This window comes from Sorex fumeus, unplaced genomic scaffold (assembly GCF_029834395.1).
Source record: "Sorex fumeus unplaced genomic scaffold, SorFum_2.1 ptg000029l, whole genome shotgun sequence".
In the NCBI taxonomy this organism is placed as follows: Eukaryota; Metazoa; Chordata; class Mammalia; order Eulipotyphla; family Soricidae; genus Sorex; species Sorex fumeus.
In genome coordinates, this window is record NW_026606086.1 from 11,175,430 (window position 1) to 11,197,664 (window position 22,235).

At 37.1% G+C, this 22,235-nt stretch overlaps 1 protein-coding gene across 1 annotated transcript in view; it reads left to right on the forward strand.

Annotated features, from left to right (window-relative positions):
• The window catches only part of UNC13C (unc-13 homolog C), a 626,361-nt gene that overhangs the window by 525,473 nt on the left and 78,653 nt on the right, over window positions 1-22,235 (forward strand). Inside the window, exon 25 of the mRNA XM_056115400.1 lies at window positions 12,133-12,282. Coding sequence (XP_055971375.1) covers window positions 12,133-12,282 — 150 coding nt within the window. The remainder of the gene's footprint in view (window positions 1-12,132; window positions 12,283-22,235) is intronic.

The following is a 22,235-nucleotide window of genomic DNA, read 5'->3' on the forward strand; positions in this document are numbered from 1 at the left end:
TCCATGTACCTTATGGATTCAGGTCTGATATTGAGGTCTTTCATTCCTTTTGATCTGACTTCTGTGCTTGGTTTTAGACAGAAGTCTGAGTTCATTTTTTTCATGTAGTTGTCCAGTTTCCCCAGCACTATTTGTTGAAGAGGATTTAATTGCCCCATTTCATATTTCTTGATCCTTTGTCAAAGATTAAGTGATCATATGATTAATAGTTTGTGTCAGAATATTCTACTCTTTCCCTTGGTCTGTGAATCTCCTTCTATTCCAGTACTTTGCTGTTTTAATTACCACTGCTTTGTAGTACAGTTTGATGTTGGGGAAGGTGATGCCAACCATATTCTTTCCCCCAAGGATTCCTTTAGCTATTAGTGGGGAGGGGTATAGTCCATATGTATTTCAGGAGTGTTTTGTCTATTTCTTTGAAAATGTCCTGGGCATCCTTATAAGGATGTATAATGCTTTGAAGAGTATGGCCATTTTGACAATGCTAATCCTCCCTATCCATGAGCAGGGATGTATCTCCATTTCCTAGTGTCCTCTTATTTCTTGAAGTAATGTTTTGCAATTTTATTTGTATAGATCCTTCACTTCTTTAGTTAAGCTGGCTCCATGGTACTTGATTTTCTGAGACACTTCTGTGAACAGTATTGTTTTTTTAAATATCTCTTTCTTCTCTTTCATTATTTGTATATAGAAAAGCCATGGACTTTGGGGTTTTAATTTTGTAACCTGCCACTTTACTATATAAACCTATTGTTTCTATGAGTTTTTCTGTAGAGTCTTAGTGCAGCGGGTAGGGCATTTGCCTTGCAAGCAGCCAACATGGCCAACCTGAGTTCGATTCCTCCACCCCTCTCGGAGAGCCTGGCAAGCTACCAAGAGTATCTCGCCTGCATGGCAGAGCCTGGCAAGCTACCCGTGATGTATTCGATATGCCAAACACAGTAACAAGAAGTCTCATGATGGAGACGTTACTGGGCCCGCTCGAGCATATCGATGAACAACGGGAGGACCGTGATACTTGAAGTATAGTACCATGTCAACTGTAAATAGTGTTAGTTTAACTTCTTCCTTTTCTATTTGGATTCCCTTGATATCTTTTTCTTGCCTAACTTCTATGGCAAGTACTTTCAGTAGTATATTTAATAGAAACTGCAAGAGTGGGCACCTTGTCTTGTTCCCAATCTTAGAGAGAAGACTCTTAGTTTTTCCCCATTTGTGGGGAAAATCAGCGGAGAATAATGCTTGCTGTTGGCTTGTGGTAGATGGCTTTGACTATATTGAGCAAAGTTCCTTTGACTACCATTTTACTAAGAGTTTTTAATCACAAATAGGTGCTGAATCCTGTCAAATACCTTCTCTGCATCTATTGATATGATCACATGGTTTTTATCTTTCCTTTTATTTATATAGTGTATTATGTTGATTAGGGCTTGTGAGTGTTGTTCCATCCTTGCATCCCAGGATGAATCCCACTTGGTCATGGTATATGATCTTTTTGATGAGTTGTTGGATTATATTTGATAGTATTTTGTTGAGGATCTTTGTATCTGTGTTCATCAGGGATATTGGCTTGTAGTCCTCTTTTTTATGGTGTCTCTGCTTTTGGTACAGGAGTGATATTTGCCTCATACAAACTGTTTAGAAGTTTTTCTGTTTCTTTAATTTCTTGGAAAAGTTTTAAGAGTATTGGGAATAGGTCCTCTTTAAATGTTTGGAAGAATTCACTAGTGAATCCATCTGGGCCAGGGTTTTTGTGTTTTGGGAGAATTTTTATTACTATTTTAATTCCTTGATGGTGTTAGATCTGTTCAGGTAGGGAGAATTTTTATTACTATTTTAATTCCTTGATGGTGTTAGATCTGTTCAGGTATTCTAAATCTTCCTGGTTCACCTTTGGTAGATTATAAGAGTCCAGTAATTTATCTATTTCTTTAAGGTTCTCTTGGTTTCCTGTCATAAAGATTCTCAAAATAATCTCTGATTTTTCTCTGAATTTCTGTGGTTTATACTATGATGTTCCCATTTTTGTTTCTGATTCTATTTATTAGGGGTCTTTCTCTCTTTCTTTGTGACTCATAGAAGTTGTTTTTCAACCTTGTTATTTTCTAAAAGAACCAGCTCTTTGTTTCATTGATCTTTCTGGTTTTTTTTTTTTTTTTTTTTGCTTTCCATTTCATTACTTTCTGCTCTAAGTTTTCTTATTTATTTCCTCCTGCCTAGTTTGGGCTCCTTTTGTTGGCCATTCTCCAAGATCTTAAGCTGTGAGTTAAATTACTAATATGGACTCACTCTTCCTTCCTGAGGAATGCTTTTAGAACTAGAAACTTTCCTCTTAACACTGCTTTTGCTGTGTTCCATAAGTTCTGGTAACTCATGCTTCATTTACATTTGTTTCCAGGAATCTTTTGATTTCCTCCAGGTGTTTAATTTAAATTTCTGTTCCTGTGTATGATTCACTTCTATTTTCAGTGTATCATGGTCTGAGAAGATTGCTGATAAAAATCTGTCTTTGGGGCTAGAGTGATAGCACAGCGGGTAGGGCGTTTGCCTTGCACAAGGCTGACCCAGCTTCAATTGCCAGCATCCCATATGGTCTCCCAAGCACCACCAGTAGTGATTCCTGAGTGCAGAGCCAGGAGTAACCTCTGTATATTGCCAGGTGTGACCCAAAAATCGAAAGAAAAAAAATTTGTCTTAATCGTATCGGTGTATGTTTTGTGGCCTAGCATGTAGAGCATGTCCCATTGCACTTGAGAAGAATGTGTATTCAGCTTTTGGGGGATGAAATTATACATATATATATACACATATATACACATGTACATATATATGTATATATACACACATACATACATACACACACAAACCCTTGTTTTTTATTTCTTCCCTCAGATAAAGTATGTCCTTTCTGAGCATGAGTCTGGTTGATTTCTTGAGAGGAAATAAAGCAGTTTTGAAATCTCCAACTATTTTATGTTGCTATCAAAGACTTTAAGTCTCTGCACATTTTTTAAAAGTTATTTTGCTGGTTCCTCATTAGGTACATATACATTTAGGAGTGTGAGTTCTTCTTGATGTACAGATCATTTGATCATTAAGAAATGACCTTCACTGTCTTTTGTAACCTTCTTTTGCCTGAAGTCTATGTGGTCTGATACTAGTATGACCACTCCCATTTTGAGGGAGTGGTTTTCATGTAGAATTGTTTTTCCATCCTTTCACTTTGAATCTGTCTTGGAGTATTTTTATTGGGATTTCTCTTAGTTGGCAACTTTCAGGCCTCCTGAATTTGCTTTTGTGTGCTGTTCAGCTCTGGAAATGGCTGAGCAGTTATATCTTTGAGGGTTTATTCTTCATCTGGGTTTTCTTCCTGTCCCTCTGGGACTCTAGTTATTCTTATGTTTTTCCTCTTGGCTTCATCCCGATTATCTCTTCATATCTGTTGGTTTATTTTGAGGCTCATTTCCATTTTCTGCTGTTGTTTGCAGATCCTCTGCACCTCATCTTGGAACTCACTGGTTCTGTCCTCAGCAGCTGTTACTCTGCTGCTCAGGCCTTCCACTGAGTTTTTTATTTCACCTATCAACTTTTTTAGGTCTGTCATTTCTACTTGTATTTTTATTTGCACTTTCCTCATTTCTACACTCATATCCTCCTGTATTTTGTCAGTAGTGTGTTCCATTGCTTCTTTGAGCTCCTTATACATCCTTAAAAGTTCCATTTTAAATTCCTTATCTGAGAGGTTATATAGTTCATTATTGCTACAGAATCAACTTCACTCACTAGATCTCATGAGTTTCTGCATTATTTTACCATTGTGATTTTTGTGTTTTATAGTTTTTTCCCCTATGTGTTGTTGTATATTTTGTACCCTGCAGTCAGCTATCTTTGTGTATTATCATGGATTAGTTATAGGTAAAGAAATATGAGTTATGGGTCAATTATACCTCAAATTTAGTGTGTAGATGAAATAGTTCTTTGCACAGATGCTGCAGCATCTGTGTGGTTTTGTAGTTAGATATTTTAAAGGTATGCCATGAGTTTTGTAGTTAGATATTTTAAAGGTATGCCTACCTAGAACTGTAGGCAACACTGGGGGTACACACACCAGGTTTGAGAAGTTAGATCAGCACATTGGGGTCAACATCTGGCAGGGGAGTGCAGTGCTCTGGTGGATAAAAGTCTTTTCATACATAAGAAGTATATCCATATCTTACATTCAGTATAATTGTACTCCCAAATAACTGCTGTTCAACTTCATAACTGAATTGCTAGTATTCCAAGTTAGTACTTCAGAATTTGTATTATAGGAAACCTCTCATAGGAGACTGTTGATATATCTGTGTTTTGTTTTGGGCTTAAAAATCAATTTGTATGGCCAGAGAGATAGTACAGTGGGTAAGACACTTGCCTTGCACATGGCTGACCTGGGCTCAATCTCCGTTCCATATGGTTCCACAGCACCACCAAGAGTAATTCCTAAGTGCAAAGTTAGAAGTGACTCCTGAGCATCACCAGGTGTGGCCCCTCACATCACCCATCCCCAGTTAATTTGTTGCTTTTGATACACTTCTAAAGAGAAAAATGTATACCATACAAACGTCATTTTTCATCTATAAGAAGAATCTATAACCTCATTAGGAAATGGTAAAATTCAAAATTCAAAAAAATATATCTTCAGAGTTTCATTAATTTCACACGTTATTTGCTTTAAATATTCCAATAAATATTAATTTGTTGTTTTTTCACTATGTTTCAGTTCTCAAATGAGACAAAAGTTATTCTTGTAGACATGTCAGAACTGTCTCTTAAAATTTGGAAAAATGTTCTATTTATAGTGTGGTAACATTTTATTCAGAAAACATCAATAGTTACCTCAATGAATAATAATAATAAAACACTCAAAAGTGAACAAAGGTATTTATTGTTAGGCATTTTAATTTTAAATTAGAAAATGTAAAAAGACATTGATTTCTTAAACTTTTTTAGTAATGAGGATTAGTAAATCAAAATACCATGTCGGAGCAGAGGTATGCTCCTTCACGGATCTCACCTCTAAGCTCAGCTGCTGAACTAAATGCATTTGTGCCTACCTATGACCATGGTAATCAGTGTGCCTTCTGAGGTGCATATGTTAGCGTATGTGTAGGATACTGCTCATTTTGCCTTAAAGTTTCTCTTTACATAGATTTGGAAAAGCAGATTTGATTTTAGAGATTTGGTGTTATTTCGTTCCCATTCTCCTAACTTGGATTGAGGTTTTCAAGGGGGTTTATTGTCATTCATCTTAGATTTATCTCTATTGTAGAGGCGAATTCATATGTATTAAACAGAAAGCTTTTAGGGCCAGAAAGATAGTACAGTGGGTAAGGCTGTTGCTTCGTAAGCAACCAACCAGTTTGGTCTCCACCATGCTATATGGTTCCCTGAGCACTGGCAGGGGTAATTCTTGAGTGCAGATTCAGGAATAAATAATTATGAATATTGAAAACAAAATGAGAAATAAGATTACTGAGCAAATTAGAAACTACAATTAAATGAATAAATATTATCTAAACAGTGTAATTATTTTTTATTTTACTTTATTCTTATTTAAAAGGTGAGATTTTTAGGTAACAAGGACAGACATAAATTATAGCCAAAAACCTCTTATTATAGCTAAATAAGCTATGAAAGACTCCCGTGAGGAAGGCAATAAAAGTAACTTTACTTGTATAATTAGCTATTTTAGAATAGCTCATAAAGTTCTGGAATATTCAATATCTTATGTTTCTTGACTAATTCTAATTATAGGAAAGAATTTAATACTTATTTCAAATGGGGCTAGGTTTATTGGAGTAAACAACCTGCATGTCACGATTTTCTTATTTGCAAAAGCTATTTATATTCTTGTTGCTATGGATTTATTTCCCACACAGACTACCAGGTCTATATCACAAACATAAGGTAATCAAAAGTCCATTTGTGATTAGTATGACCATGCTGTGAAATCAAACTAGATAATCTGTCTGAATCCATTCTTCTTTGAGTCTAAAATGGCAGTTGTGGGTCTTAAAATTAAGCACACAATGAAATGCCTAATATTCATTTTATTCAGTTTTATTTAAAATCTGAAAATAATTCTGTTTGTGGTAGAATTATGAGGAAAAAGCCAGCACAACATGGTCCCTGAGAATTTTTAGGTGTAACACCTTCCAAATCACTGTGAATTACACTTACAAAGCTTTTGTGTTTGAGTTTCAGTCATACAGTGATCAAATAGCCATCTCTCCACCAGTGCACATTTACCACCACTAATGTCTCCCTATCTCTCCATTCCACTCCCCCCCCCGCCTCTATGGCAGACAGTTTCCCTCTTGCTCTCTCTACTTATGGGTAATATGGTTTGCAATACAGATAATGAGAGGCCATCATGTTTGGTCCTTTATCTACTATTAGCACATAACTCCCATCTCGAATAATCCCTCCAATCACCACTGACATAGTGATGCCTTCTCTATCCCAGCTGCCTTTTCCCCCATCTTATAAGGTAGGCTTCCAACAATGGAGCAATCTTCCTGGTCCTGTCTCTATTGTCCTTAAGTGTCTCATATTATGATATTTTATATTCCACGAATGAGTGCAGTCATTCTATGTCTGTCCCTCTCTTTCTGACTCATTTCACTTAATTATACTCTTCATGACCATCCACTTATAAGCAAGTTTCATAACTTCATCTTTCCTAACAGCTGAATAGTATTCCATTCTGTAGATATACCAAAGTTTTTTTTAACCAGTCATCTGTTCTCGGGCACTTGGGTTGTTTCAAGATTCTGGCTATTGTGAACAGTGCTGCAATAAACATACAGGTGCAGATGTCATTTCTACTGAGTTTTTTTGCATCTTTGGGATATATTCCCAGACCACTTTCCACTTTTTCCACCATCCCCATTGCTACTGTCCTTCACAACTTCTATTGGATGGAAGACCAAAGACAGGTCCAGCTGACCCTTTAATCTGAGTTTACATATCAGCTGACACCTTTATCTTGAATATCCAGTCAGTCAGATCAAAATCAATGGCCAGGCACTTTTATTTATCCTGATCAGAGCAAAAAAAAAAAGGATGCATCAGTGAATTAAATAAAAAATATAAACAACCAAGAAATGGTTCATATCTATGTGAGCAAACATCCAAATCTCAGGGAACCAACTGCTAATACCAATTACAAAGCAACACAAATATAAATTTTGCCAATAACAAAGGCACAAATAAATGAAAAGAAATTCCTGTTCATGTATTGAAAGAATTAATATCGTTTAATTATCAAGCCATAAATAAATTAAATATCTTAAAACATAGGTTCAATTCAATCCATATCAAAATTCAATGATGTTTATAGAAACAAATTTTATATTTATGTTTCAAATCAATTTATAAGAGAAGAATTAAGCTTTAGGCTTCATATTTTCTAATTTGCAGCTGTGTTACAGAGATTTAATCTATGACACTGGCATAAAAACAGACAAATAGATAAATGGAAATTGAGTCCAGAAATGAATTTAATGTGTGGTCACTTAATATTTGACAAGGAATCAAGAATACTCATTGGAAAAAATAACCCCGTTAATAAATGGCACTGGTTAAGTTGGACACTTACATTTAAAAGAATAAATCTTTCATACCACTCACACAAGTGAACAAGAAATAAATTAAAGATGTAAATGTAGTAACTGTAACCACAAAATATATATATTAGAAACTTCTTGGCATGTTTTTTTCAGTGAGTTTTCTGAGTATGACACATTAAACACAAAGTGAAAAACAAAACTAACAAGTAAGACCACAAATAGGCAGCAGTTAAATGACAACCCAAGGAAAAGAGAATCTGGAATATAAAATCTTATATATTTTAAGTTATATATCTATCTGATAAGGTAATATCATAAAACCCAAAGGATAAAAATAATTATTGTAGTTTAGTTTTAAAATGTGGAAAATATCTATGGATAAATTTCTCAAAGAAGATCAGTGAATGACTAATAGGTGCAGAAGAGGCTTCATAAAATTGTCATCAGAGAAATAGAGTAAAATACAGTAAAATATCTCCTCATGTCTGGTATAATGGTAATGATTGGAAAGACAATAGCAAATGTTGTAGGAGATCACCTAGTGGACAGAAATGAACACAGACACCAATGAATTAATCCTGAAAGCCTCAACACTACAAGGTACAGTCCTGGTGTTCCCTAGTACTGTAGTAAACAGCCAAGTAGTAACCAAATCCTTGGACTCTATGTTGAACCAACCTGCCTAGTTGACCAAGAATTGACTGCAGTGAATCTGGAGTCCCTGAGAACTGCTCGAAAGATCCCAATAAATAAAATAAAAATGTTCAGGTGATATAAAACAAGTCCAAGTAGAAAAGTACAAGTGATATAGAAGTCACATAACAAGTGATATAGAAGGTACATAGAAAGGAGAATCTTGTTGGTGAGATTATGAACTGTTTGATATAAGATAAATAACTAATAGTGATACATAAAATGACTTGCTGTTTCTGCTGCACAATAGAGAAAATATTTAAGGGGTGAATCCTCAAGAGATCTCACCACAGGAAAAGTTTTCATTGTATCTCTACGAAATAATAAATGCCAAAATAAACTTACAATATATTCAATATATTTTTAATTCAATTATTACTTAATATATTGTTACTTCAATATATCATGATAAATTGCAATACATTCCAGTAAAATCATTAAGTTTTACACATTAAACTGGTTATGTCTTGATAAAACTAGAAAAATAGTCTTGTATGTACCACAGATAATAAAATTTGTGGGGAGGAAGTGAAGGGGATCCCAAGACATGCTCAGGTGGCTGTGGGTATGCTCTTATAGCTACTCAGAGACTGTATAGCTTTGGTGCTAGAGCCCAAATATGAAATACTGTCAGAGTCTTTGGAGCCAAGGGTCTGCAGCTTCACAGCCTGCAATGCTCAGGAGCCTTCAGGTCCACAACTGGTGATGCTGTAGACACCACATGGTGGTGGTGGATTGAGGTGGTCAAATCTCATACACATTGCATTCACACTAAACCTTTTCCTATCACCCTGTGCCAAAAAAAAAAGTTAAAATTTTATCTTTTGTTTGTGGATGTATCTGTGTACCTACTTACTGAAATATATACATAATATTGATTAAAAATTCATAGATTGTGTGCTTAATACATACCATGATGCTGATATTTAATTAATAATGAAAACACTGAGTAGTAAAAATTGCTAAACATGTATGTGTGTGTGTGCGTGTATATATATGTAAATATATATATATATATGCATTTGGAAATGTTAGTGTTCCTTGTGTGTAGACTAGGGAGAATGAGATGGATTGGATTGCAGTATTATAATATTTCAACCCTCTTTTCACTATTGCAGTCATGTGACAACTTCCAAGCTTTCATTTACTTCTAGATAGCACAGCGGTAGGGCGTTTGCCTTGCACGCAGCCAACATGGCTGACCCGAGTTCGATTCCTCCGCCCCTCTCGGAGAGCCCGGCAAGCTACCGAGAGTATCTCACCCGCCCGGCAGAGCCTGGCAAGCTCCCCATGATGTATTCGATATGCCAAACACAGTAACAACAAAAGTCTCCAATGGAGACGTTACTGGGCCCGCTCGAGCAAATCAATGATCAACGGGAGGGCCATTTACTAGACTCCTAAGTTTTACATATTTTTTATAATCATTGCTGTTGTTAGCAATATGGTGAATACAATATAAAGGAAATCTGGATATGCTGGGTATCTCCACTCTTTAAATTTCTTACTATTTTATGAAACTTAGGTAAAAACCACCAAAATTTCCATCATGATCATCACTGTCATTATGTTCATCTATTTGCTCAAGCGGATGCCAGTAACGTCTCCATTCGTCCCAGTCCTGAGATTTTAGCAGCCTCTCCTTACTCATCCTTCTCAATGCTGCCGTATTAGAGGCTTTCAGGGTTCAGGGAATAAGGACCGTTATTGTTACTGTTTTTGGTATATCGAATACGCCATGGGTAGCTTGCCAGGTTCTACCCTGTGGGTGGAATACTCTTGGTAGCTTGCTAGGCCCTCCGAGAAGAAATACTGCATCGCTCTCTTCTGAGAGCACCAAAATTTCCATAGGCATTAAAAATTTAGTTGAAAATACTAGGGGTCTTTTTTTAGAAACTCATTTAACTCATTAGAGTGTCAAGGCAATGGGTGGGAGTAGAATTTGTATGATTTATTTATATGTTCAGCCAATATTTTTTCAGAAACTTATGGAGAAGGTAAAGTACTGAAGACAATAAAGAACACTCTTGGGACAATGCAATAAACAAGTACATCAAAGTGTGCAATGGCGAATGTAAGTGGGACAAAAAAGAACTGCAAGGGAATGAAGAATAATAGAAATCTCAGTTCAGGTTAGAGTGTCCAAGGAAAAAATCTCTGAGGTTGTGACCCAAAATAAAGAGAGACCACGACAAACATAAAAATTTGCATGGAGCAGGAATCTAACATATTGGTCACAGGATGAGTGTTCTCAGAAAAATCTCAGAACCCCAAAAAGATAACTGTGGCTTAGCTGCAGGGAAAAAAATGGTCCCTCCAAAAATGGGATAATGAAGTTTTTCAGAGTCATGTTTTGTTTATTTTAATTAAGGCTCATAAAGTACATTCTGGATTTTGTTCTAAGTAGATCTGGAAGTCATGAGGACTTTTAGCAGAGGAGAGTATGCTATGATCACTGCTCTAACAATATGTCTGTAGAGGGTTGAACACAGAGACGTGAAATCAGTCCACAAATTTAGGTGAAAAAGTAATGGTGGGTTCAGAAATAGTGACTTTGTACAAGTCATGATTAAAGCTGGGGGTTGAATGTGAGAGAAGGTCATTAGATTTCTAAGTAGAAAAGTTACACAGGCAGTTTAATATGAGTCCAGAATTTGGAATAGAAAACAAGTGTACTGAACTGAAGAGAGAGAACAATATGTAGTGCATTTGATATATACTTGCTGAACTGTCTGATTTCTGGCACATTTAATCTCTTGACCACTACCAGGAGTGATGCTGGAGTGCCAAGGCTAGAGTAACAACTGACCACAGGTGGGAGTAGTCCCCAAACAAACAGTACATGGGTCACATTTAAGTCATTGACCATATCTCATTGTCAAGGAACTGATTTTTGTTAAAGAAGTAGAAGAGCCAAGGACTGAACTTAGAGGAATTCAATGTAAAAGGTTGTAAAATGTAAAGTACAGAATTTGTCAAATAAAAATTTAACTTGGTGTAAAAAATGGATTAATTTGGCCAAAACTTATGTTTTACATATTTTACTGGACCTACAAATGCTGATAATACTTCAAGAAATCACGGTCACAGTCCTCCCGTTGTTCATCAATTTGCTTGAGCGGGCCCAGTGACGTCTCCATCATGAGACTTGTTGTTACTGTGTTTGGCATACCGAATACGTCACGGGTAGCTTGCCAGGCTCTGCGTGGGGTCAAGAAACTCTCGGAAGCTTGCCGAGCTCTCCCAGAGGGGCGGAGGAATCGAACTCGGGTTGGTCATGTTGGCCGCTTGTAAGGCAAACGCCCTACCGCTGTGCTATCGCTCCATACCTTCAAGAAATCACCATTTTGAAATTCAAATTACCAGGGCATTGTTTTCATTTGCAACTTGGCAACTCCAATGTTAAGAGTCAGACAGATGAGAAAAGTAGCCAGTGGGATTGAGGACAGCCAAATTGTGTGCAGCTCCAGAAATTAAGTTTAGGAGACCTATTTAGACTCCAAGAATCACTGAAGAACAATTATTTTTGCATGCAATGCTCAGAACACCTCAGCTAATACTATTAAAAAGTGTTGCCAGAGTTAAGACCACTCTAATTCATTCAATTGGAAGAACATTACTTTTATTTGCTTTGTGCATTTGAATTCTGAGTAAGATTACATTGCAAAAAAAACAATAAATTGAGGGTGAAAACTCATTTTGAAATCCCTTTACCACAGAATTCATACTATTTGAAACAGATCAAGTCACTTGTGGTTTAATTCGAAATATAGTCAAAAGAAGCATGAATGCTTTCTTTTATACCAGAACTTATATTCCTTGTTTTTAGTTTCCAGCATATCATTGAAGAATGTATAAGGCAGATGAATTTGGAACTAAATCAAATGAGAACAAATGGAAACACTACGTCTAATAAGAACAGTGCAACAATGGATGCAGAGATTGCATTAAGAGCTCTCATGGACTTCTTAGACAAAACGTAAGTTTTCTAGGCAGTTCTCTGTCTCTGTCTCTCTATGTCTCTATCTCTGTGTCTCTATCTCTGTCTCTCTTTCTCTGTCTCTGTCTCTGTCTCTCTCTCTCTCTCTCTCTCTCTCTCTCTTTCAAATGGGGTGTGGCACACCCAGCAGTGCTCAGGAATGGAATTACTCGTGGCTTTACACTCAGGGATCACTCCTGGTGATGCTCAGGGGACAATAAGGGGCCGAACCAGGGTCAGGCTCATGCAAGGTAAACTCCCTACCTGCTGTACTATCACTCCAGCCTTAGCAGTTTTCTCTTGATTCCTTTACCTAATTTGATACGAGTTTAACGTTAAAGTTGTTTTATTCTCTGTAAGATATTATCAAAGGGGTTTCTACATAAATATTAAATCATTTTTTAAAGTAAAATACATTGTTCCATGGGTAAAATGCACTGGTGCTACAGAAAAAGAAATAAAAAAGGCATGTAAATGTTGGTGATTAAATGATTGCTTGTTCTGAGATAGGAAGTGATTTGTCATTTCAGTTTCCTCAGATAATATAATGTGTTTTGTTAAAGCCTGAGGTGAGTCCAGAATATTTGACTATATTTCTGTTGAAGAAGAGACTAAGAGAAATGTGACTCAGGTTAGCTCAGCTCAGAAGCAAGCAGGATTACTGCCCTCATTCAACCTTCAGTAATTACTGAGTATCCATCTATATAAAACCATATACTGGAGCGATAGCACAGAGGGTAGGGCGTTCGCCTTACAAGCGGCCAACATGGCCGACCCAAGTTCGATTCCTCCGCCCCTCTCGGAGAGCCCGGCAAGCTACCGAGAGTATTGGATATGCCAGACACAGTAACAACAAAGTCTCCAATGGAGACGTTACTGGGCCCGCTCGAGCAAATCGACGATCAACGGGAGGGCCTTTACCTTTTACCTTAGTTACTGGACTTGTGAAAAGACACACAAAGTACTGACTCTATGGAGGCAATAGAATAGGTTAGAGCCACAGTAATGGGAATCTTTACATAGATAAACAAACAAAAAAAATAGTGATTTTTAAAGAAAAGGGTGCATTTAACTGATGAATGCACTGTAGCACTGTCCTCCTGTTGTTCATCGATTTGCTTTAGCAGGCACCAGTAACGTCTCCATTGTGAGACTTGTTACTGTTTTTGGCATATCGAATACACCACAGGGAGGTTGCCAGGCTTTGCAGTGCAGACAGAATACTCTTGGTAGCTTGCCAGGCTCTCTGAGAGGGACGGAGGAATGGAACCTGGGTCAGCCACGTGCAAGGTGAATGCCCTACCCACTATGCTATCGCTCTGGCCCAACTGATGAATAATTTTAAAAACTTTTAAGAGCCATGATTTAAAAAATAACTGATAGTTACAATTTAGACATACAAAAATTCAACACCAACCTCCCACTAGTGTCAACTTCCCTCCACCAGTGTTCCCAGATTTCCTCTCCTTCAGAGCCCCGCTCCACCCCTGCCTGTCAACTTGACAGGCACGTTACAGAGTTTCAGTGGTTGCCACTTAGGTCTCATGTTTTCATTTCTGTTGAATCTGCGTTTTGGATATGTGACTGTATCACTCACTCATATCACTGCTTTAATGAAGCCCTTATGCCTATTAACCAATTACTTCTTGTGTTCATCTTTACCCCTTGATTTCTTTCCTTCTGTCTGTCTTCCTCTCCAAACACAGGGCTCAGGGATGATTGAAGCATCTCCCTCTTACTGCAATGCGTTTCCTGATCTGGTAGTCTATATTCTACAGATAACTGAGATCATCCTGGTTGGTTGACTTCTAATATTTTTTACTTAGTTCCAAGTATAAAAGCTCTGACTCTAAGTTTGAAGTAGGGTCAAAGCAAAGGAATCTTTAAATGGGTTCAAACTTAGAAATCATTAATAAAAGTAATGGGAGACATGACTTCTTGGACAGTTTTATTCAAGTAGTTACTGAAAGTTCAAAAGTAAATTGAGGGTACTGGAGCAATAGCACAGCAGGTAGGGCATTTGCCTTGCACGTGGCCAACCCGGGTTCGATTCCCAGCATCCCATATGGTCCCTGAACACTGCCAGGGGTAATTCATGAGTGCACATCCAGGAGTAACCCCTGTGCATATCCAGGTGTGACCCAAAAAGCCAAAAAACAAACAAACAAAAGTAAATTGGGGTTCAGAGAGACAGTACAGTGAGTAGCATGCTTGCCCTACATGCAGCTGACCTGGTTTCAATCTCTAGCATCCCTTTTAGTTCCCTGAGCCCCACCAGGAGTGACCTCTGACACTGCCAGCCTGACCCCCAAATAAAAAACAAAAAAGAATTAAAATGAAGCCTTTACTTACTTTACTCTTTACAAAGAGAATGTTTAATTCTCTTTCCTTACACTTGATAAATAACATTAATGATAACATTAATGTCTATTCTTCAATTTCAATATTAGCTAAAAATTGCTTGGCAATAATTTGGAGACTATTTAAAAATAAATTTTTTAATATTTGGAAAAATTGACTTAGTTTTTGTTCTCTCTGTATAAACATCTAGATAATAGACAGATAGCCAATTATAAGGCTTAGCAGGAAATTGGAAGGGAATTATATATAGGAGAAATAAAAGAAAGGTGGAAAAGGGAGGAATTTTCATATGAAAAGAGAAAATAAAGGCTTCTTCATTTGTTGAGTTTCTTAATGTAGACTTTCATTCTTATCCACTAATTTCCTAAATAACCCTTAGCATTTTTTTATTGTTTCATTGCTTTATTTCTGTAAACAATACAAATTTAAATAAACACACCACAACTTGATTGCAAATGCATGCTGAGAACTGTTCCAAGCAAATCCAATTCTCAACACTCCTACTTAAGGAGCACTCTTTTTTCAGAATTTGAAGCAACAGTTTGGATATTTGCCATTTATCAATAACTAAATGATTAGTTTTTTTCATATCTTACAACCTTAAATTGTAGAACAAGGAAAAATTTTGTTAGTCTGATTGGCATTTACTAGCTTGAGGACCTTGAACAGAGTGCATCATCTATAAAATAGGACTCAAATATTTCGACTCTTATTTTCAGTATCATTGGATTCTTATTTTACTTCTTTTTACTTTTAATATCTATTTCTAATTACAACTTATGTTATCATATGTGTATTTTCAATTATTACCAGGAAAAGTAGTACAAAAGGATAAAAATACAACTGTGAGGTTTTTAAGATTTTATTATTGGATCATTGTGAGATAGATGTTCAAAAGGTCGTTGATAGATGTTCACAAGGTTGTTCATGAGGTAGGTTCAATCATACAGTATTCCAACACCCATCCCTCCACCAGTGCACTTTTACCAGGACCACTGACCCCAATTTCCCTCCGATCACCTTCTCCTCCCACCTGCCTCTATGGCCTGTGTTTTCTTCTTTCTCTCTCTCTCTCTCTCTCTCTCTCTCTCTCTCTCTCTCTCTCTCTCTCTCTCTCTCTCTCTCTCTCTCTCTCTCTCTCCCCCTTGCTACTTTACCTTTTGGGCATTGTGGTTTTCAGTAAAGATATTGAAAGGTTATCTGGTGTATCCCCTTACCTATTTTTTAACACTCATTACTTGTCCACGTGATCAGTTCCAGCTAGTATTGTCATCCTGGTCCCTTGTCATTCTTACCTACCCCACACACACTTATGGTTGATTCCAACCATTAACCAGTCCTCCTAAATCCTTTTGTCCCTGGTCATGGATGTGTCTTTGAATTTGTTATATGCCACAAATGACTTTAGTCATTCTATATCTGTCCCTTTCATTCTGACTCATTTCACTCAGCATGATACTCTCCAAGTCTGTCCAGGGGGAAAAATATGGAAATTCCTCAAAAAACTAGAAATTGAGCTCCCGTTTGACCAAGAAATACAACTTCTGGGAGTATGCCACAGGGGTCCCAAAACACACAGTAGAAATACCATCTGCACCCATGCGTTTATTGCAGCATTATTCACAATAACCGTAATCTGGAAACAACTGAGTGCCCAAGAATAGACAAATGGATAAAGAAACAATGGCACATCTACTCAATAGAATACTACTTGGCTGTTAGGAAAAAATGAAGTTATAAAATTTGCCAAAATGGACAGATCTGGTGTATGATTTCTTCAACGAGTCATTGGATTCTATTTGCTAATATTTTATTAAGGATCTATGTATCTGTGTTCACCAGTAATACCAGCCTGTAATTTTTTTTTGGGGGTGTCTCTGTCTGCTTTTGGTATCAGGGTGATATGTGCATCTTAGAAACTGTTTGGGAGTTTTTCTGTTTCTTCAGTTTCCTGGAAAGCTTCAAAAGGACTGGCAATAGGTCCTCCTTAAAGGTTTGGAAGAATTGACTAGTGAATCCATCTGGACCTGGGCTTTCGTTTCTGGGAAGACTTTTGATTACCATTTCAATTTCCTTGATGATCATAGGTCATTTAGGTATTCTAAATCTTGGTTCATCCTTGGGAGGCTATAGGAATCCATGAATTTATTCATTTCTTTGAGGTTCTTTTGTTTTGTGGCATACAGATACTCAAAGTAATATCTGATGATCTATTGAATTTCTGTGTTTTCTGTTTTGATGTGTCCTTTTGAACTATTTTCTGGGAATCCAGCTCGTTGATTTCTGCTCTAAATTTTATTATTTCTTTCCCCCTGCCTGGTTTGGGTTCTTTTGGGTCCTTTTCTAAGATCTTAAGCTTGAAATCAAGCTATTTGTGTGGGCCTTTCCTTCCTGATAAATGCTTGCAGAGCTATACACTTTCCTCTTAACACTGCTTTAGTCCCACAAGTTCTGGTAGCTGGTGTCCTCATTTGCATTTGTTTCCAGGAATCTTTTGATTTCTTCTTTGATTTCCTCTCTAACCCACTGGTTGTTCGGCAATAATCATATTTAATTTCCATGTTTGATTTGATTCTCCATTTCTATGTGTGATTAACGTCTATTTTAAGTGCGTCATGGTATGAAAATATAGTTGATACAATGTCTATCTTCTTGCTTTTATTGAGATATATTTTGTGGCCCAGTATGTGGTTTATCCTGGAAAATGTTCCATGTGCATTGGAGAAGAACATGTTTCAGCTTTTGGAGGATGAAAAACTCTTTATATATCTACTAGCTCTCTCTTTTCCACTTCTTCCTTCAGGGCCAGTACTTTCTTGCTGAGTTTTAGTCTTGTTCATCTATCAAGAGATGATAAGCTAGTGTTGAAGTCTCCAACTACTATTGTATTGTTACCAATGTCCTCCTTGAAGTCTATAGCAGTTGTTTTAAGTATTTTGCTGGCCCCTCTTGGGGTGCGCATATGTTTAGGAGTGTAATGTCTTCCTGATGCACATATTCGTTGATTATTAAGAAATACCATTCATGTTGCCTTCTATAATCTTTTTAAGCCTGAAATCTAGGTTGTCGGATACTAGTATGGCCACCCTGGCTTTTTTGAGGGAGTTGTTTGCTTGAAGAATTTTCTATTCTATGACTTTGAGTCTGTGTTTTCTCTGACTATTCAGATGTGTTTGTTTGTAGGCAGCATAATGTTGGGTTCCGTTTTTTAATCCTTTTTGCAACACTATGTCTCTGAATTGGTGCATTTAGATGATTGACACTGGGAGAGATTATTTTCAAGGAGTTTTGTGCCATCTTTCTGTAGAAGATTTTTGTGTTTGTGCAGTTTGTCTTGCCTTCCAGTAGCCCTTTCAGTTCTTCTAAGGTTGGCTTTGAATCTATGAAGTCCCTGAGTTGTTGTTTATCTATGAAGTACTGTATTGTTCCTTTGAGTCTGAGTGAGAATTTTGCTGGATAAAGTGTTCTTGGTGATGTCTGTTGTTATGAAAATAATAATAATAATAATCAAAGTAACATAGACAGGAAAATATAAAGGTATAGTTTTCTCTTCAGATACTAAAACTTTTATTTGGATTGGATTTTGACAAAAGGATAGAGTTTGGATTTATGAAAAACAGGGATAGACATTCAAATTATGGAAGAGAAACATTAGTTAATATTTCAAGGAAATCTGTCACTTCCAAGACAGGAAGTCACTATAACTGAAATACTGGTCATTTAAAATTGATTAATTGGTTCTGTGGTCAGTGATACAGTATATTTCAAATTATTTGCTATGCATTTTGCATTATAAAGTAAGCTAACTCTAATTAAATTAAGTAAGCAGTTATTATGTCCACCCTTTTTACATTTAAAATAACTAATCATGGCTTGAAGATCTTCAAGGTAGTCTTTGGAAAATCTCCATAAAAACTATAATTGTATCATTGTATCACTGTCATCCCATTGTTCATCAATTTGCTCCAGCAGGCACCAGTAACGTCTCCATTGTGAGAATTGTTGTTGCTGTTTTTGGCATATCGAATACGCCACAGGGAGCTTGCCAGGCTCTGTTGTGTGGGCGGAATACTCTCGGTAGCTTGCCAGGCTCTCCGAGAGGAACAGAGAAATCAAACCCGGGTCGGCCATGTGCAAGGCAAATGCCCTACCTGCTGTCCTATCGCTCCACACTAATATGCATGTTTAAATAGTATATATTTTAATTCTGACTGTTATAACCAAACTCAGGTTATAATTTCTTTGTCCACAATTTTGCAGAGTGCTTAGGGACTCAATTGGGTTGTTCTGGAATATGTGACCAATCTTTGGCCCTTTGAGTAACAGATATATTCAAGCAGTTCAGTATTGTATTATCATATAGTAAGCACATACTTCATAAGTACATATGAAACACTGCTTCTTCTTATATCCCTGTGGCTTATTACAAGGGCAGCTTTAGGTACTGAAGTTTACTTGATTTAGTGGTAAAGGCTAACTGAATCTCAACCCTTACCATATGCTTGACTTCTTTGAACAGTTCTTTCCTTTCTCTGGACCTATTTTTCATTCTAAAATGGTAGGAGAATTAAGAGAAATAAGAACAGAAGAGATTTCTCTCTAACCTGTTACACAAAGGCTACATCTTGTTATCATTTTTTCTCAAGAGAATTTTAGGAACATGATTTACACCTACTAAAATTGATAAATTTTCCATTTTTAAAAATAAAAGTATTTTTGATTATTCAAATGTATGTGTGTGTGGCAGTGGAAGAGAAATGAAGGTGGTCCAAAGGTAGAAGTTTTCAGTTATAAGATAAAGAGGTCTTGACGATATAGTGTACAATTTGTCAACAATAGTTATAAAAATTTATATTCATGGGCCAGAGAGTTATTGGGGTGTATGGAATCTGGCTTACAGGTGATCAACCTGGGTTTGATTCCCAGTACCACCCACAGTTCTCTGAGCATCTTCAGGAGTGATCCTTGAGCAAAATGCTAGGAGTAAGCCCTGAGCACTGCTGGGTCTGACCCAGAAGCAAACAAACTGAAAAAGTATAACAGTGTTGTGATAACGTTGCTAAACTTAATCATCTTACAATATATACAAAGAGATCAATCAAGTACACATTAAAATAATAGTTTTTTTCTGGATGACTTTGCCTGTTCATGGGTTTTTAGACCTTCGTACAATTTAGCAGTGTGTAAAAAACTATGCACACAGAAGGTTGTGTGTTCACGGGCTCTCCAGACGGCTCTATTTCACCGTCTGTCTGCGTTCTGCGTTTGGTGCCCTAGAGCCACTGTGTGTGGCTTGGATCAGGATGGCTGTTGGCCAAGGGCAGATGAAGGAAGAGAGGAGAGCCAGGCTGGTTGGTCTTAGTTACAGTTTATTCCAATCCTCTCTTCATTCACTCCAGTGTCCCCCCACCTCTCTTTCTCTCACTCCCCTATTTCTCCAGGCTGACACTGCCCCCAATCAGATAGTCAAATCAACATAAGAAAGCCTTCCCTGAGGGCCCATCAAGTTCAAAGGGAACACCACCTAAAAGGCATACTAATGCCCTTCCTGACTGCCCAAGGGCAAAATGCTTTCTAAAGTATTTTCCTCTTCTCCTCAGTATCTTCACTATCCTCTTCTCCTCACTATCAACATATCAATACTAGCTATTTTTGTATAGACACAGTAAGAGATAACATTGAGACTTGTTGGGCAGCTCTCCTGAGGACATTTTGCCACAGACTCAGACTACAGCACTCAGGCCAGATTAATCATTTCTAACCCTAGCAGGGTCCAAATCTAGTTATTATGTTTGGATCATGACAGCATTTGTCCATGACCAAGCTCTTAACTTATAGTTAAGCATTATGGCACTTTGACCAGGCCCATCTCAATGCAAGGGTAACACATAGCTTATGGCTTGCCCTGGTTCCATCCAGTCCCTAGTTGGGACCCTGCTTTTAGGGGCACTAGGAAGTGAGGGCAGCTGAGGCTTAGGTGAGAGAACAGATGCCCAGAAGGAAAATATCCCTGAGAGTCACATTACAAAAGCATGTCTTGAGAGTCACATTACAAAAGCATGTTTTGAGAGTCACATTACAAAAGCATGTCTTCTTGTGTTCATACAAAAAGGACATTGCTCTGAATAAACTATGAAAAGGATTTAGGGAGAAGAGAAAAAACAATATTTACAAGGTAACAGAGCACAAAAAAAGAAGCTACAAATAAACTCAGAGGAATGGGAACACTGTGATGGGAGCAACCCAATAAACCTAAACTACCTGAGGCTATGCAGGAAGGACTGAACAGTGTTATCCTACAGTAGTGCTCATTCTTATTTCTTAAAGAATGTCATCAAGAATCTGATGGAAATAACATCAAGCTTATATTGTGTGCTTTGAGTAAGATAGGATACTCTGGTGTTCTCTTTAATTCCTATCAAAAGTCTCTAATAGTTATCACAGTTTAGGTTTTTCATGCCCTTTGTTAAATTAATTCCTAGGTATTTGATATTTGGACACATTATTTTTATTTATTTATCTATCAGTTTTGAGGCAAAAACCGATGGTGATCAGAGGTTACTCCCTGGTTCTGCACTCAGGAATCACTTCTGGCAGTAATCAGAGGACCATATTGGATGCTGGGGAATCCAGATAGCCAGGTACAATAGAAACACCTACCTGCTATACTGTCTCTCCTGCACCAGGGCACAATATTTTAAATGAGGTAGATAGTTTGATTTATACCTTTCCCAGTTAAATGTTTTCATGTTGAAGTGGAATACATTTTTGCATATTAATATTGCAACCTGCTATTTGGTTTTACTGGTTTTTTTCTCTTAATTTTTTTAATTTTTTGTGAAAATTTTAGGGTCTTCTATCTATATTGTCACACATATGAGTAATGTATTTAGATAAAGATGATAGAGATAACTTTCAGGATGGCTTTAGCTGAAAGCAAAGATATTGATATATAAAACTGGAAATAAGTGGGGCAGGAGAGGAACCTTCACTCACTATTGGTGGGAATGTCATCTGATCTAGCTTCTGTGGTGGAGGGCACAAATGAGTTGAAGAAGTTACAGATGAACACAGATAGAGGGTCTGAAACACATGGGTGGTGGCAAAGGGTGGTAACAGTATGTTACCATAATTGTCAATTAGTAAAGAATAGGTGTATGGATGAGGGGAAGGAAGGGTGAACCAAAAGTGACACAGGGGTAGGATGAAGGAACATCTTACTTTGGTAAGTAGTGGTTTATAGTAAATAGCTTTGTACATCAATTCCATAAATTTAAACACTACTACCTAAATTATAATAATTTCAGCTGTCCACTCTTTACAATAGCCAGAAACTGGAAGAAACCTGAATGCCCAAGAACAGATGACTGGTTAAAGAAACTTTGGTACATCTACACAATGGAGTACTATGTAGCTGTTAGAAAAGATGAAGTCATGAAATTTACATACAAGTGGTACAATATGGAAAGTATCATGCTAAGCGAAATGAGTCAGAAAGAGAGGGATAGACATAGAAAGATTGCATTCATCTGGGGGATATAAAGTAACAAAGTATGAGATTAATACCCAAGAATAGCTGAGATCAGCACCAG